We start from the raw sequence: 15396 nt of genomic DNA on the forward strand, positions 1-15396 counted from the left end.
GAAGCGACCGCGGTGCTCGACCGGGGGCCGGAGTTGGGGCCGGGGCCGAGCGTGGGGCAGCGGCGGGGCCGGGCCGGGGTCAGCGGCGGGGCCGGTGAGTGGCGGGAGCGCTCCCGGGGGAGCAGGGGACGGACAGGTGCACCGGAGGGTTTGGTGGGAATAGCGCAGGTCCCGGCCCGGGGGTGTGTGGGTGCTCTGCGCTGCCCGGGCCGGGTTTGCTCCCGATGGGAGGGGGATTTGCTGCCCCATCCCCTCACAAATGGGTGGTTTTGCCCTTTCGTGGCTGTTGTGCCCCCACGCTGGGACGAGCCGGCAGTTCAGGGATGATGCTGCTGCTCCCCGAGCTCTCTGGGGGTGCAGGGAGCCCGTGTGGTGCTTTCCAGACACCTCCAATGAGTTTGGCTCCGAGGAATTCGGGCTCTGAGGAATCCAGCCTCCAGACTGCTGGCAGGGATTCCCCTGGATTGACCTCTGCTTGCAGGGAGAGCAGCGCTGTCATCCCCAGCACGTGGGGATGGGGTGACTCATGGAGCGCTGGTCCTGAGCAAACGGGAGGTTCCGGGAGGAGGGAAATGAAAAGCAGAGCTTGGAGGACTTGAGAGCCTTTGTGATGCTGTTAAATGCCAGCTGAGTGTGTCACCCCTGCGGCCCAGCCAGTTCACAAGAGCTTGTAAAGCAAAGTCTGTGTGAGTTTCTGTCCAAGGCTTTCTAAGAAGACATTTAAAATGTGCTTTCTTGTTTTCTGTGCAGCTGTGAGTTTGATTCCAGGGGCGTTTCTGTGGCCTATCCTTCATTGCAGGTTTTGGATCACTGATTTATTTGATCTAATTCTTTGGGTTTTCTTTCTTTTTTCCCTTAGATTCACCCTGAAGGAATATAAGCTTGCCACTTCACTGACTGGCTGGTAATAGTGGCTCATCCACCCTCCTTCCTGCCTGTGGTGCCCACCCTGAGACAGGGCAGGGGAAGGGAAGCAGCAGAACTTGTTTGTGCTTTCCCGAACTTATCCAAGGGAACAGGATGGATGGCAAGGAGTGCTACCAGAAGTTGGTTCCAGCAGGGTCCAAGTCTCTTCTTTAAAGAGAAATTCCAGCATCGAGGAGGCTGAAAAGCAAAAAAAAAAAACCCAAAATGGAAGGAGGCAACAGCCCCAGCCTGCAGCTTCAGCAGCTCCCGTTGGCCACAGCAGCAGTTTCTGTGCAGCCACACACAGACTCCTTCTCTTACAAGGTCAGCTTTCCACCCCAGTGTGGAACTTTCCATCCCCAGAAGGCCCTGATGATTGGAATAAGGTGATAATGGTGCTGGATTGGGGTTATTTTCTGCAGAAGGGGCTCTGTCTTTGTATTCAGCCATTCCTGGAGGCCCTGGGGTGTCATATCCTGTGTACAGTGAGAGAAAGAGAGAAATTCTGTGTCTGCAGAGCAGAGGAGCTGGAGGGAGGAGTGGCAGTGGCAAGGTGTGGATGTGTGAAGGTGTTCAGGTGCAGTAATTCTGAGAGGTGCCTTTTCAGCCTAAGCCATGCAGCAGTAACAGAGCAGAGGTTCTGGTTTGCTCTGTGCATTCAGGTGTTTGAATTCCAGCAGGGTCAGCCCACACCAGAGCCTGCAGCTGGGGTGGGACATGGGACTGTAATTCCTCCTTGTTCTGCAGCTGGGAACAGATAAATTCTGTTTGAATCCCTGATTCTGAAGGTGCTCAGAAAATCTCAGCAAGAAGGGCTTTTTTTTTTTTCAGTGGAAAAAGTCGTTTGAGACCACAGTCCTGGGCCCTTGTGGACCCAAGTGCTGTTGACTTGAGGCTGTCACAGCTCAGAAAACTCTGCACTGTGGTGACACAGTGACATCCTCCTGCCACCTTCTCTGTCTGTCCTGGGATCATCTCTCAGGTGGTTTTGAGTGAAGCTGTTTGGGCAAATCCTATTTTTGTGCATTCTGATAAAGAGGTTTTTGTTCTGCTGCTAAGGCTTTGAAATCTGAAAGTTCTTCTGTGTATGAGAAAATCAAGATTAGTACATTTATTGATATAAATAAATACCACTCTGAGCGTGAGCTGGGTTATCCCAAATCAATCCAGGTAAGGACTGGACTGAAGGAACAGTGCTAATGACATGTAATGAGATTTAGACAGTTTTGGAAGGACACAAATGTTCAGTGGCCTGGCTTAGCCTCAGGCTCTTCTCTTCACTCCTCTGTATCTCCTTTGTGACTCAGCCTGCTTGACATTCTTTTTTTTTAATTTCAAATTCCATCTATAGAGCGTGAGAATTGTTGCTGAGCTGAAAATGCCAGTGCAGAAGAGGTTGGGAGCTGGCTGGGAGCTGTCAGTAGTCTCCTGTGACCTTGGGAATAACTGGTTTATATAAAAAGCAGCCTAAAATCTGTGATAATTGTGCTGCCTCATCAGATGGGCTGAAGTAGTAACTGAACCAGCAGCTGTCACAAGTGGAGAAGAGCAAAATAGTTGGGAAGCAGAGGTTCCTGATCCATTCTGTGTCGAATTCCAGGGCAATAAAATCCTCATAAAGGAGTTTTTCAAAGGGAAGAGTGAGTGATGGTGTGGGGTTTTTTAGCCTTATCTTCCTTCTCTCTGAGAAACTGCAAACTAACTGAAGTCTCTTGGAGAAAGTGGCTGTTGAGGCTTATCTTCCACCTGAGTTCACAGGTCTGGAGCACAGCCACAGCACTTATCTGAATTGCCTCAGTTTGGTAGGAAGGGAGGAAGATAAACAGGGTTTACTGACAGCTGGGTGTTGGACCAGATGACCTTTAAATGTCCCTTCCAACCCAAACTATCCCATGATTCAGGAACAGTTTTAGAAGTCTGCTCTCCTCCAGAGTGTGCAAACCCCTCTGAATTCCTTGGCTAAATTTAATCATTGTGTGTTCCCTTTGTTTTTGCAGGAGAACTTGATTGGGGCATTACTGGCTATTTTTGGGCATCTTGTCAGCAGCATTGCACTCAACCTCCAGGTGAGTGTCCTGAAGCAAATACTCATCCTGCACTGAAATAAACAATCCAACATGACAAAGCTGCTTTATTTCTGTTTTCTTGCCTAGAAATACAGCCACATCAGGCTGGCAGGCTCCAAAGACCCCCGGACCTACTTCAAAACCAAGACCTGGTGGAGTGGATTCTTCCTGCTGGTGCTGGGAGAACTGGGAGTGTTTTCCTCCTATGCCTTTGCTCCTCTCTCACTGATTGTGCCCCTCAGTGCAGTGTCTGTTGTGGGTAAGGAGGAGAGAATCTGAGTGTGTTCCAGTGGGAGATTCCTGACTCCATAATTCACTGTTTCTCTCTCCTTTTCTTTTTTTTTCATAGCTAGTGCAATCATAGGAATTATATTTATCAAAGAAAAATGGAAGCCCAAGGAATTTTTGAGTAAGTGTCACAGTTTCTTTCATTTTTCCTTTGTTTACAATTCAACACTCATAGCATGGCCTCTCAGGAATTATAATTACAGGCATGGCAAGGTTTCATTAGCACCTCTTGGAAGAAATGTATCATCTCATCCACTGTTTATTACAAATGGATATTTTTTCCTGGCTTGTGCCAAATCCCCTGAACCTCACAGAATTTAGAATTGGGCTGAAGCTGCAGCCCTGATTCTGCAGTAGCACAGGCACAAGGGAATGAGCTGAATTCCATAAACGTGGAGGTGTTTGCAGAGGTGGGAAAAGGGCTGTGGGCAGTGCCAGGCAGGATCAGCCCCAGACACAGATCCTGTAGCTTTATTTACTTAGCAGATGCCACCTGGTACCAACTTTGTCTGAGCTTCCACACCCCCACTGCCCCTGGTGGCTGCAATATTTTGGAAGTGGGGCAGGAAGAGCACCCCAGAGTCCCCCAGAGGAACATCCACGACATCACTGGTGGTCCTGTGGGATTCATTCATTCATGCCATGCTCCCCACTGCCTCACTAACCCTGTCCTCTCCTGTTCCTGTGCCTGCCCAAGGGCGCTACGTGCTGTCCTTCGTAGGCTGTGGCCTGGCAATTGTTGGCACTTACCTGCTGGTGACATTTGGACCCAACAGCCACGAGAAGATGACAGCAGAAAACATCACCAGGCATTTAGTGAGCTGGCCATTCCTGCTGTACATGGTGAGGGGGCCAGGGAGGGTGGGGTGGTTTTCTCCTGGGGGGGGGGAACTTCCATTTCCAGCATTATTTTTCCTTCTGGTTGTTACCAATGTTCCTTGTGTTCACTCAGGAACTTCTGCCAGCTTTTCCAGGTGTCAGACACATGAACAGCTCCTTCTCTTTATCTGAGTTCTGTAGGACTAAATATCTTTAACTGAAAATTGACTGTGCCTGAATCTGGGCTTTTGCCATGCTGACTTTCTCTGGAGCCATGAATCTCTTACAGAAAATCCCCTGAAATTTGTGTTTTAATGAAGACAATCTTGGCCATTTTTCCAGGGATCACTTGTAGAACCCCACTGCAGAAAGCAGGCTGAGATCTCTGCTGTGAATGTTCAGGCAGCACCATTTGATTTGCTGCTTTACCAGAAATCCAACACCAAAAGTGCCCCACATTTCCTGTTCTGCAACAAGCTGCTGAATATCTCCTGTAACTGGAATCTAAGATGATGCTGAATTTGGTCTCTAATTGTGTGGGATCCCCATTTTCCTTTGATTTCCCCTGTTCTAATGTTTGATTGGCTCAGAACCTCATTTACTGCCAACCCTCTGTGCTCTGCATCTCTAATATTCTCATTTCTCTTTTTTGTAGCTTGTGGAGATCATTGTTTTCTGTCTGCTCCTGTATTTTTACAAGGAGAGAAATGCAAACTACATTGTCATTATTCTTCTGCTGGTGGCTTTGCTGGGTAAGTTGATATGGACTTGTAAGAACTTTAAACAGTAAATGGAGGCATCTACGGCATGCAGGGGATTATATTGATTTAATTAATGCCATGAAATGCACTAATTTCCTCCAGAAATGTTCCTGAAGCTGATGTTTAGGATCTCTGCAAAACAATTAAGGCTTGTTCTCCATCAGACAAATAATCTGCCAAGCACAGAAAGTGCAGGTTAATTTATTAGTGTTCTTAATTTTAATCTGGGCACACAGAGGGTGGCATTCAGTGGGTAAGGAGGGCTGAGCCAGTGGGTGAAAGAGAGGATTTGACCTACAAGAGTAATTTGGCTCTGGGGAGATTTGCCATGTGATTAAAGAAATGAGGAATCCTCTGCCGCCCCAGCTTGTCCCTGTTAAACTGAGTCCCAGATGGTTCTGATATCCCACAGTCAGATCCAGCAGTGACTCTGGATTGACACATTTAATATTTTTTTTTAATCTAGAAACTGTAATCAATTAAACTTTTAAAAGGATGAGTAATGGCAAGTCTGCTGTGCTGAAATCTGTGTCACAGCCCTCAGTTTTTGCTGTTTAAGCACCTTCAATTCCTGCAGTGTCTTTTCTTTTACTCTTTTTTGATTTTTTGAGATATTTGGGGCTGGGTTTCAGTGGTGCCTCAGAGGCTCCATGAATTACAAAGCAACTGCCCTAATTCTGAATGGCCCAACTTTCAAGAAAGAGAAAGGAAAGCTCTTCCTGATTCTTGTTCTGGAGACTTCCTTGGCTTTTTTAACCAAACCGAATGGAAATCTCTATCCTCCCATCATGTGATTGCACAACACTCCTTAAACACTTGGAAAACCAGTAAATGCTCCCGTTTCTGATAGAGAAGGGTTCAGTGATCCGTTGGAGGTTGCTGTGGTGGGTTTGTTGGGAATAAAACAGGCAGAACTGGTGGAAAGCAGGCAGATTGCATCCCTGGCAGGAGGAGGGTCAGGTTTTTGTGGCTGTTGGGGTTGTTTGCAGCCTCCTGCAGGTGCCCCAGCTGAGTGTGGTGACCCCCCCAGGTTCCATGACTGTGGTGACAGTGAAGGCCGTGGCTGGGATGATCCTGGTGTCCATCCAGGGAACCCTGCAGCTGGACTCACCCATCTTCTACATCATGTTGGTGTGCATGATTGCCACAGCCATCTACCAGGCCACGTAAGAACTCCTCTCTTTGTCTGGAATTCTGTGGGGTTTGGGTCAGGAAGTGTTTGTTACCATGACAAAAATACCTATTAAAATTTAGGAGAATTATCCATTATTTCCTGTGACCTGTCCCAGGAGTCTGGGTGGTCTTTGTTTTTCCACAAAGTGACACTGCCAAGTGGTTTTAATCCCATCATTCCAGTATTTGCCAAACAATTTTAGGACTGAAATGGTGGCCAATCAAATGCAGTCTCTGTGCACTGGCTAAAACCAAAGTGTTGTTGATAATGTGTCTATTTTTAGGTTTTTTTTCCCTTTGTACTTGCAATAACATAAAAAGCTGGTAGCAGCAGGAATAAAAGGCTTCTCAAAATATGAGGGACACTCTGGCCCTGAGGTTGGGGCAGTAATTTCAGTGCCTGCAGTGAGTGCAGCCATAAACCCTCTTCTGTCCTTTTTATTCATTCCAAGGCTTGCTGCTGCTGCTGTTCAGTGAGCAAAAGAATGAATTTCGTTAAATGTATGCATCACTTTTGAAAGGTGTTTCCAAAAAAAGGATCCTTCCCAATCAGCCCCTGTTGCCTGTGATTGTGTTGCAGGTTTTTAGCTCAAGCCTCCCAGCTCTATGACTCAGCTCAGATCTCCAGCATTGGCTACATCCTGTCCACCACAGCAGCAATCTCAGCAGGTAACTGCACAAACCTTTCTAAAAAATGGGCAAGAGATTTTGGAAAATAATCCTCCTGAAGAAGGTGAATACTCAGCAATACGATGACTTCAGTTTTCTTGTCGTCTGTTGTCTGCACTGGCTTTGTTTGGGTTTTTTTTCCTTTCTAAAAATGTGAATTGTCCCATTAGACTGTGTTAAAATTTTCTGTTCAGTGCTGTCATTTTGTTTTAAGTGCAGGGGAATTTATGTTTGAGACTGTTCCTCATTCCATGTGTGTTTTTAGATGTTCAGATAAAATGTTTCCTTATCGAACTTACCTAGATTTTGTTAAAATGTGTGACCAATTTGCTTCCTCTGCTCAGAGGTGTTGGGATCTCTTCCTGACAATCTTCTTGTTGTATTTAGAGTGAGCAGCTCCCAGCTTTACAGGCTCTTTTCTTTCTGGATTTCTCCCACTTCAGCCCTTGCCCACGTGGGAAAGCTTTGTCTGCAGGAACAAAAAGGAGCATTTTCAAGCCCTGGGGCTCAGACCTGAGGAACAGCCTTTGAGAGGTTTTGTTTTCCTCAGACACAGGAGCAAAACTGGGGAAAACAAACACAAAAAACCCCAAGCCCAACACTCAAGAAATGCATCTGCCTGGCAGTGTTGTGTAAATAGCAATGCCCTGCCAGCTATAGAGGGCAATAAATAAATACATCAATTACACAGAGCCTTTCAGTGCTCCTCTTCAGTGTCATCAATCTGGCCTGCTCCTTAATTGGTATTTATTTCCTGTCGTTTCCCAAGCCACAGGCTGCTCTCATATTCAGCAGCTTATTTATTTTATTTTTATTTTTATCTTTTATTTATTTTTTACCTTTTTTACATTTTTAAAAATGTAAAGAGCAGGAGGCAGAATGTGTGTCCTGCTGCCACCCAGCACACCGAGGACACTTCTCTTAGAGGTCTGAACTGTTTGTTGTTGTTTGGGGTCAAGAGTTTGTATCTCTTTGTAGTTACATCCAATTTGTTTCATCGTTCCAAAATAGTCCCTCTTGTTTATGCTGCACAGGTTCACTTGCATCTCTATTAGTGACACCAGCAGAACTATTTTGGTCATGAAACTCAAAAAGATTTGTCAATAATTTGTGTTAAAATAGAAATCAGGACACCTATTTTAAGATCATTAAATAAACAAAGGTGCTGCCTATAAAAATAGGAATCCTGGCTGATGTGGGTTCTGGAGGGATGTGCTGAAGGTGGAATTGGGAAGATGTAATGAATTATTTCCTTTTCAAGGAGCAACTTTTTACCTGGACTTCATGGGTGAAGATGTTCTCCACATTTGTATGTTTGCACTGGGGTAAGTGCTTCAGGTTTCCTTGACAGAAAACTGTTGCTTCATGTGACTCAAATTTTAAAAATACAGATCTGTTTTAAAAATATCTCTCTGTGTGAGGGACAAACTGTCTTGGATAAAAGAACAGGCTGAGAGCACTTTGTCAGAGCAGAGAGTGGCTCTTAGAGCTCAGTGTTGTGTCTGGAAAAAATGATGTAACCCTCAGTAATGCACAATTTCACAACAATTAATCACTAAATCCTGGAGATCAGCTCGGGTGTTGAGCATATGGCTTGGTTTTCAAGATGCCTGCTCATGAATCTGGAAGAATTGTAAAATAACCCAAAGAAACCCTCTCTGGGGAACCTTATTTCAGATTTTGCACTTTCCCTGAACTGTGTCTGACTTCTGGAGTTTTTAGAGCATGGAGAAGGCACAATGCAGATCTGATCAGTAGAACATTTCCTGTGTAACTCAGTGTTTTGGTGTAATTAACTCTCCATAATCAGGGGAAATTCTCAAATGCCTTTTAGATAAGTACTGAAAAAAACCCCCAAACAATTGGGAGATCATTGTTCTGAACTGCACCTTGCTCTGTAAAAATCCAGGTCCGTGGTTGTTGGGGTGTTTACAGGGAGCCTTTCAAAGGTCAGGCTGCTAAATCCTGGAATTCCATCAAAGAAAAACCAAATGTTGATATGCTTCCTTTCCCCTGCAGTTAGTCAAGGTTAATTAATTAATTAATATGTCCCTGTGTTTTGATAGAGAAAAGGTGAAGTTGTGCTGGTTGCTGGGGGTGTTGCAGTGCTGGTCCAGGGGGCTCAGCTGAGACAGTGCCCTGGAATTCTGACTTGGCAGTGCTTGAACTCCAGCTCTGGATTCTGTGTGGAGCAACATGGAATGTTCTGTGCTGGCCCTTGTCAGGGATCTCAGTGGCGTTGTCTCCTCCCACAGGTGCCTCATAGCATTCCTGGGAGTCTTCCTGATCACCAGGAATAGGAAGAAGCCTGTCCCCTTTGAGCCCTACATCTCAATGGATGCCATGCCCGGTAACAGTAAAAATCCAGGGCTTCATCACTCTGTTAAAGGCTTGGGCTGCACAGGGAGGGCTCAGGCTTTGGCTCTGTTCAGAACTGGGTGGATCAGGCAGTTGTTATCTGGGAATATGAACTGATTTGAGCATATGCTCGGGATTGGGCTCGGTCCAGCAGGGAGAACTGATTTTGAGGGATGGCTGAGAAGTTCCAAAAGGTAGAGAGGAGCAAGAAATTTCCTTTGGGAAGCACAGCTAAAGTCTCTGGTGAGCTGTATAAAAGATCTGCAGCACTTGGTGGATAACTGAGAGCCATCCATCATTCACTTGAAGTTTATTTCTCAATCAGCTGCTCCAGTGCTGAGCACAAACCCATCCCATCTTTGATTTAACATGAGGAGCTGATGAGCCTCAGAGACTTCTCATTTCCTGGCTGAACAGAGAGCAAGAAAAATGCACTTTTGTCCCTAATCTGTGCCTCTGCTCTTGCAGGCATGCAGAACATGCACGACAAAGGGATTGCGGTGCAGCCTGACCTCAAAGCCTCTTTCTCCTACGGTGCCCTGGAGAACAACGACAGCATGCCAGAAATCTACACTCCAGCCACGCTGCCCATCGTGCAGGAGCAGCACGGATCCAAAGGAGTCTCTGCCCCTCCCTACAGGGTGCTGGAGCACAGCAAGAAGGAGTGAGTGACCTTCAAGGACTGATTTGAGTTGCCAGGAGTTTGACCTTTATTTATTTACCTGTTCAAATAGAAGCAAGCATGAAGCTGACCTTGATAAGAGTTCCAAGCTCGTCTCGAGCTGAACTTTCCAGGCTGATTGTTAAAACAAACAACTCTTTCTAGTTGGGAAGTTGAAAGCGCCCATCTTGGCAGGAAGCAGATCCCAGTTCTGCTTGGAATTCTGCTGGCTGGGAGTGTGGAATGGTGAATGCAGCACCATGGAACTGATGAGAGAGGAGATGCTGTGGAAGAGAAGTGACTGTGCAGTTTCAGCCCTGCTGGGAGTGGTTTTATCTCCAGACAAGTTTTCAGGAGCTGCTCACAGAGAGAGGAGGGCAGGATTTAATCTTTCATTTACAGGGACTGTGACAGATTTTCCAGGAAGGCTCTAAATCCTGGTGTGACCACGGAGCTCCCCTAACACGGCAATAAATGGAATTGTTTTGAAGCACCAACACTGGAACTTGCGGGGTGGTTAGAGCAGCAGAACTGGTGAGAGTGAACACTTCATCCCTTCAAACCACGAATTTTGGGCACTTCTGTACAACTGTTCTGGTGTTGAACATAAGCACAGAGGATGGGGGTTGTTTTTAGAGCACCACTGGATTATATGGCTTAGAACAAAGATTATTTTCCAGTTTTCTGATTTCATAGCAGGAGCTTCAAGTTGGATTAAATGGTGCAGAGGGAGCACTGTAAAGGATGAGGACATGGAGAAATGACAATGATGTGCCTGTATCTGGTGGGGAATTGATGTAATTTTGGACAAAGTCTTAATTCTTTGTCACATTTATTTATTTTCTTTCTGACTGAGGCAGGATTCCCAACTTTAGTGGTCCCAAATACTGAGAGGTGGTGACGTTCCTTAGTTCAAAAGCTCAGTTTAGGTGATGTAAGCTGGGGTGCTCTCTTTTTTTTTTCTTGTAAAAAATGAAAAAAACCCTTGTCTACTATTGTGGATGACCTAAGGAGAGAAGTTGCACAGCCCAGCACTCACTGAAGCCTGTGAGGATAATGCAGCTTTGTGTACTTTGATATTTATCTTTCCAGCTTCCAGGAGATGGCCAGGAGCTGATATGGAGGGAGAATGGGGAACTGTCAAGTGAGGAGGACAAAGTACAACCTTTACTGGTAGATGCAAGTTATCCTGGCACTTTGGTAGCACTGCCTGCTCTAAACTTGGGGCTTTTTGCCGTGAAACTGAATTTTAAGTCCACTCAGTGTGGCTTGGGCTGTCTGCACAGTGGAGTCTCCAGGACCTTGGAACTTTATTTGAAAGGAATAGTGCTCACGTTCTGTGTATTTTTAAGTGATTCCTCTAACACCAGGGGGTTTGGGATTATCTTAGATTTGGAACAGAGTCTTTCTGCTTTATTTATTTTTATTTGTTAAATTGACTCATGGCCAGTTTCTGTTCCCACTGCCAGAAATTCCCAACAACTCCCCTGACTTGTACATGATTATTCCAGGTTCTTGCTGTTGTAAATGACAACAGAACTGTTCCTTTGCATGTATTTGCTTTGCCAGCTCTGCAGACTGATTCAATCTGGGCATATTTTGGATTGCTTTGGCATTTTTGTGCAGCTTAGAAAAATAACCTTTCCCCCTGCACAGGGGAGGTGCCCTGGGGCTGTACCCAGGTTTCTTCACCAGCTGGACACAATTCAGATCTTATCAGTGGCATCCCCTGCACTGGAGCTTAGGAAACCTCAAATAACAGCTTTCCTTTCACCCTCAATACTTTATTTGTGATTGAGCAAGACAAGGATGTTAATGGGCTCCTGCTGCCAGAGCATTCATCTTGCTGGGGTGCAGTGACACTGACTTACTGCCTTTGGATCTGGTCATCGATTGTTGGTGAATTTATGGGCAGCGTTTGTTCATTAACAATGCAAAATGAAGCAGTGCAGGGAGGCTGAATGGGAAGGGGACAGGAATGCTGCCTTTCCTTATCTCTTGCATTTAATCAACCTGTTTTGACCTATTGGTTCTGTAGCCACAGAACACAGAGTCTGAAAACAAGCTGTGCTGACCCCCACACGTCTTCCATGGCAACATTCTTTGTGGTTAATTATGTGCTATAAAATAATTCATCAGCAGGGCCTAAATGTTAGGATGATAACATCCAGATCAGGATGGCCCTGTGCGTAACAGTGCAGTTGTCCCAGTTCTCACAGGATTTAAAGCCAGCAGGTGACTGGAGCACAGACTTTGCAGCCATAAATGCCTGGTTTGGGTTTTCCTCCTCAGCACAGGCCCTGACATCCTGAAAGATGGACACAGCCAGGGAACAGAGCTGCTCTGATGTGGCTGTGCTTCCCTTGCAGGCTGCTCTCTGGCCTGGTTCAGGGGTGTTTGTGCTGTAAACTCCCCAGTTCTCCTGAGCCTGATTCCTGACCTTCCTCCCTGCACAGAGCCCTCAGCCCTTCTCTGAGTGGAACTGCCCCCAGCCATGAGCTGAGCTTTTGTGGTATTTGTGTGGGTTTGGCCCTTTCTTTTCAAAGATTGTAAAGGCAAGTCTTGCTCCAAAGCTTTACATAACCATGTTTTATTTACACAGTCTCTGTGTGCTCAAATAATTCTACTTAATAATGACTGCTCCCTTTACCTGCAGCGACAGGGAAATCTCCCTTTGTTTGCTGCTGGAAACTTCCGGCCAAAGGCCTCCACTGGAGGTGGTGTCTGTTTCTACAGCACATAAATCACAATATTTTTGATTACTGTGCCACAGCAGTGGAGCCTGGGGCGTTGCTTGGGCCGTGGGCCTCAGCTCCATGACTGATGTAGAGGGACTGTACCTCACTCCTGTTTGCTGCTGCTGTTCAATGCTGCAATCTTAAAATGGGGTTGGGTTTTTTTGTTTTTTTATTTTATGCACGTCCCTCTTTCTTGCTTTTTCTCCCAGTCTTCCAAAGAAATGTTATTTTCTGCTCTTCAGCCTAAGAAAAGGCATGAGCAGGGCCCAGAGAAACCCAGTATCTTATTTAAACTTGGCTGTGGGACTTCTGTGCTCTTTCTGGCTCTTTCAGGAGTGAATTAAACTCCTCACCTCCCTTCTAGTCCAAAGATGAAACAGGAAGAGTTTTGAGCCCTCACACTGAACTTTTTACAGATATTTTTCAGTCTGAGGTGACCACGGCCATGTCTGGAATTGCAGCAAATATTTACAGCTGAGCAGCACAGGAAGGTTTAAAGGAGAGGAGCCCTGTGCCATGTTCCAGGGTGAATAATGATTTAACTGTTGTACAGCACACTCTGATCTGTGAATGTCAACAGTGCAGGGCCCTGCACATGGCACAGCACCCCCAGATTCCAGATGGGAAGGATTTCTCAGCACCAGGAGCTGTCCCAGCACTTTGATGAAGGAGCAGCTCCTTGGCTTTATCCCTGGCTTCTTCACCCCATGTGAACTGACATCTCTTGCCTCCACCTTGTGTGGCTTCTCAATGCACCAGAGCACTTAAAACATTCTCAGTGTGTATTTTATGTGTAACTTTGTGGAGCACAGCTCCTGTGTTGGCTGAATGTATAAAATGATCTGCCTACAACGTTCTCCTGTTCACCTTAAAATGTGTAAATAAATCAAGCTTTACACTCTTGCACTATAAAGGACAGCTGCTTCATTTTTCACAGGCAATGTTGCATGTCTGTTTAATTCTATTTGTCTTTCAGGTGAGACAAATGAAACCAAACTTTGAATAAAAGATTGTGGTAAAATGAAACTTGGAATAAAAGATTGTGGTAAGACCTATAGACCTCTGGCTTGCTCCATGCTCCTGGTAGAGTTTTGATTGACCAAAAATGTCTTGAGAGAAGTTAAGACAGCATTTAGGTGACTAAAATGTGTATTGAAAGAACTGTTTGTTTTTAACAGGATACTTGTAAATGCAGACTGTTTCAGCATTACTAATGCTCCCAGTTTCACAGAAGTCTCCACATACTTGAGGTCAACTGTAGGAATTGTGCAATTTACTTTTAAAACCTTGTTTTACAGGGCTTTAAAAAAAATATGTAGCATTTAATATTTTGGAGAAGAGCTTGAAATCGTGATCTGGGGGGGGAACACAAACCCAAAATCATTGTATATTTGGTGGTCTGACTCATGATGTTTTTTACTGAAATTGAGCTGCTCTGAGACATCCAAGCCCTGTGATAACAGCTGGGAATGCTCTGCTGGAGGGGTTCAGCTATAGGGCACCATGTCTGGGATACAGGACTGCAGTAAGAGATACAGAAGAGTGGCCATTTAGCTTAATCGACTGCTTGCCAACCTAATTAACACTCACCAGGTGGGTTTTCAGTCCAGGGGGGAGAAGCAGAGGATAACCCTGAAGATACTTTTAATTAAATTTATCTCTTGGGGTCCCAAACCACAAAGGGAGAGAAGAAAAACAACCCAAGGGCAGCCTCGGTGTTAAGAGCTGCACTTCACTGAATCCCTGGATAATGCTGGCAGGAGCAGCTTCCCTAATCCCCAGGATTTCTGATAAATGTGGTAGTACTTTGTTAACATCCACCATTCAAAGATTAGTGTGTTGTATTACGAGTGTTTTAAGTGCTGATAAAAAGATGTGCTATTGATGTCTGGAGTGTTACAGGAGTGCTACAACAGAGGTGTTATTGCGAGAGACGGAGCATTTAAAATGCCACTGAAGTGGACACAAATGTTGGGAGTTTGTGGTATTAAAGCAGAATGGATTGCTGGCCAGGGAGAAAAATGTGGTATTGAATCAATAAAGCAGGAGATTGCAGCAAGGGAAGGCTAAGGATGGAGAGTAACCCATTCCCAGCTGCATTTGCACTGCATCTGAATTGCGGAATCCCTGTATCTGGCCAGGGGAGACTGCTCTTACCTTCCTAAAGTGAGAGCTGCTGGGCTGTTTTCTTATGAGGGAAAGGGCTGCACTGTGGACAAATCACCTGGTAGAGAAGCCCAGCTCAGCATCTCTTTCAGCCTGTTTCTGAAATTTAAAAGAAAATACTTCAGCCACAGAAATTTCACTACTTGTATCACAAACGCACCCTGTCTTCTGTCTTTCCAAGTGAGGACAAAGCTGTGGAACTCATTATTTGTGTCAGCGAAATTCAATAGTTTTGTGTGGGGTTTTTGTGAGAAACCAAAGTAAGCATGTTGGTTTGTGCTTTCTTTAGAGATAAATGTGCACAGGCACCGATATACCACCCAGCTCAGATGATGGCTGTCTGAAACCATCTCATGGCTGGATTAAGCTGTGATTTGCTCCGAGGAGGACACAAACTGTCACTGTTCCCATCTGGCAGCTGTCCAACGCTGATGGCAGAGCCATCCCAATTAATGCCAGTGGAGGAATCACGGAATCCCAGAATAGTTTGGGGGGAAGGGACCTTAAAGTTCATCCCATTCCATGGGCAGGGACACCTTCCACCGTCCCAGGCTGCTCCAAGCCCCAGTGTCCAGCCTGGCCTTGGACACTGCCAGGGATCCAGGGGCAGCCACAGCTGCTCTGGGCAGCTCCTTCCTCCACCCCAGCCGCCAACCAGATGCTGCTCCGAGGGCGATTTGCAGGATTTTTACATAAATTCTCATCGCTCTGAGCTCAGGGATCCTGGAGAGCCCCCTCCACGGGGCCCAGCGGGCGGCGGGCGCCCGTCGCTTCTCCAGGGATGGATCCGT

The 15396-nt window shown here is 45.9% G+C and overlaps 1 protein-coding gene across 2 annotated transcripts; it reads left to right on the forward strand.

The window, feature by feature from the left end:
* Positions 1 to 51: 51 nt before the first annotated feature.
* On the forward strand, positions 52 to 13496 carry NIPAL3 (NIPA like domain containing 3). 2 transcript variants are annotated; one of them, XM_048327392.1, is made up of 12 exons: positions 52 to 94; positions 860 to 1230; positions 2904 to 2972; positions 3060 to 3231; positions 3322 to 3381; positions 3958 to 4103; positions 4735 to 4831; positions 5871 to 6006; positions 6594 to 6682; positions 7944 to 8007; positions 8938 to 9032; positions 9509 to 13496. In XM_048327392.1, exons 2-12 carry the CDS (start codon positions 1132 to 1134, stop codon positions 9706 to 9708), a joined length of 1227 nt encoding a protein of 408 aa, XP_048183349.1. In that variant the 5' UTR covers positions 52 to 94; positions 860 to 1131; the 3' UTR covers positions 9709 to 13496. The 2 variants fall into 2 exon arrangements, with proteins under 2 accessions (XP_048183349.1, XP_048183351.1); XM_048327394.1 differs by lacking the exon at positions 52 to 94 and adding an exon at positions 176 to 686.
* Positions 13497 to 15396: the final 1900 nt, after the last annotated feature.

The sequence above is a fragment of the Corvus hawaiiensis genome, chromosome 23, assembly GCF_020740725.1.
Source record: "Corvus hawaiiensis isolate bCorHaw1 chromosome 23, bCorHaw1.pri.cur, whole genome shotgun sequence".
In the NCBI taxonomy this organism is placed as follows: domain Eukaryota; kingdom Metazoa; phylum Chordata; class Aves; order Passeriformes; family Corvidae; genus Corvus; species Corvus hawaiiensis.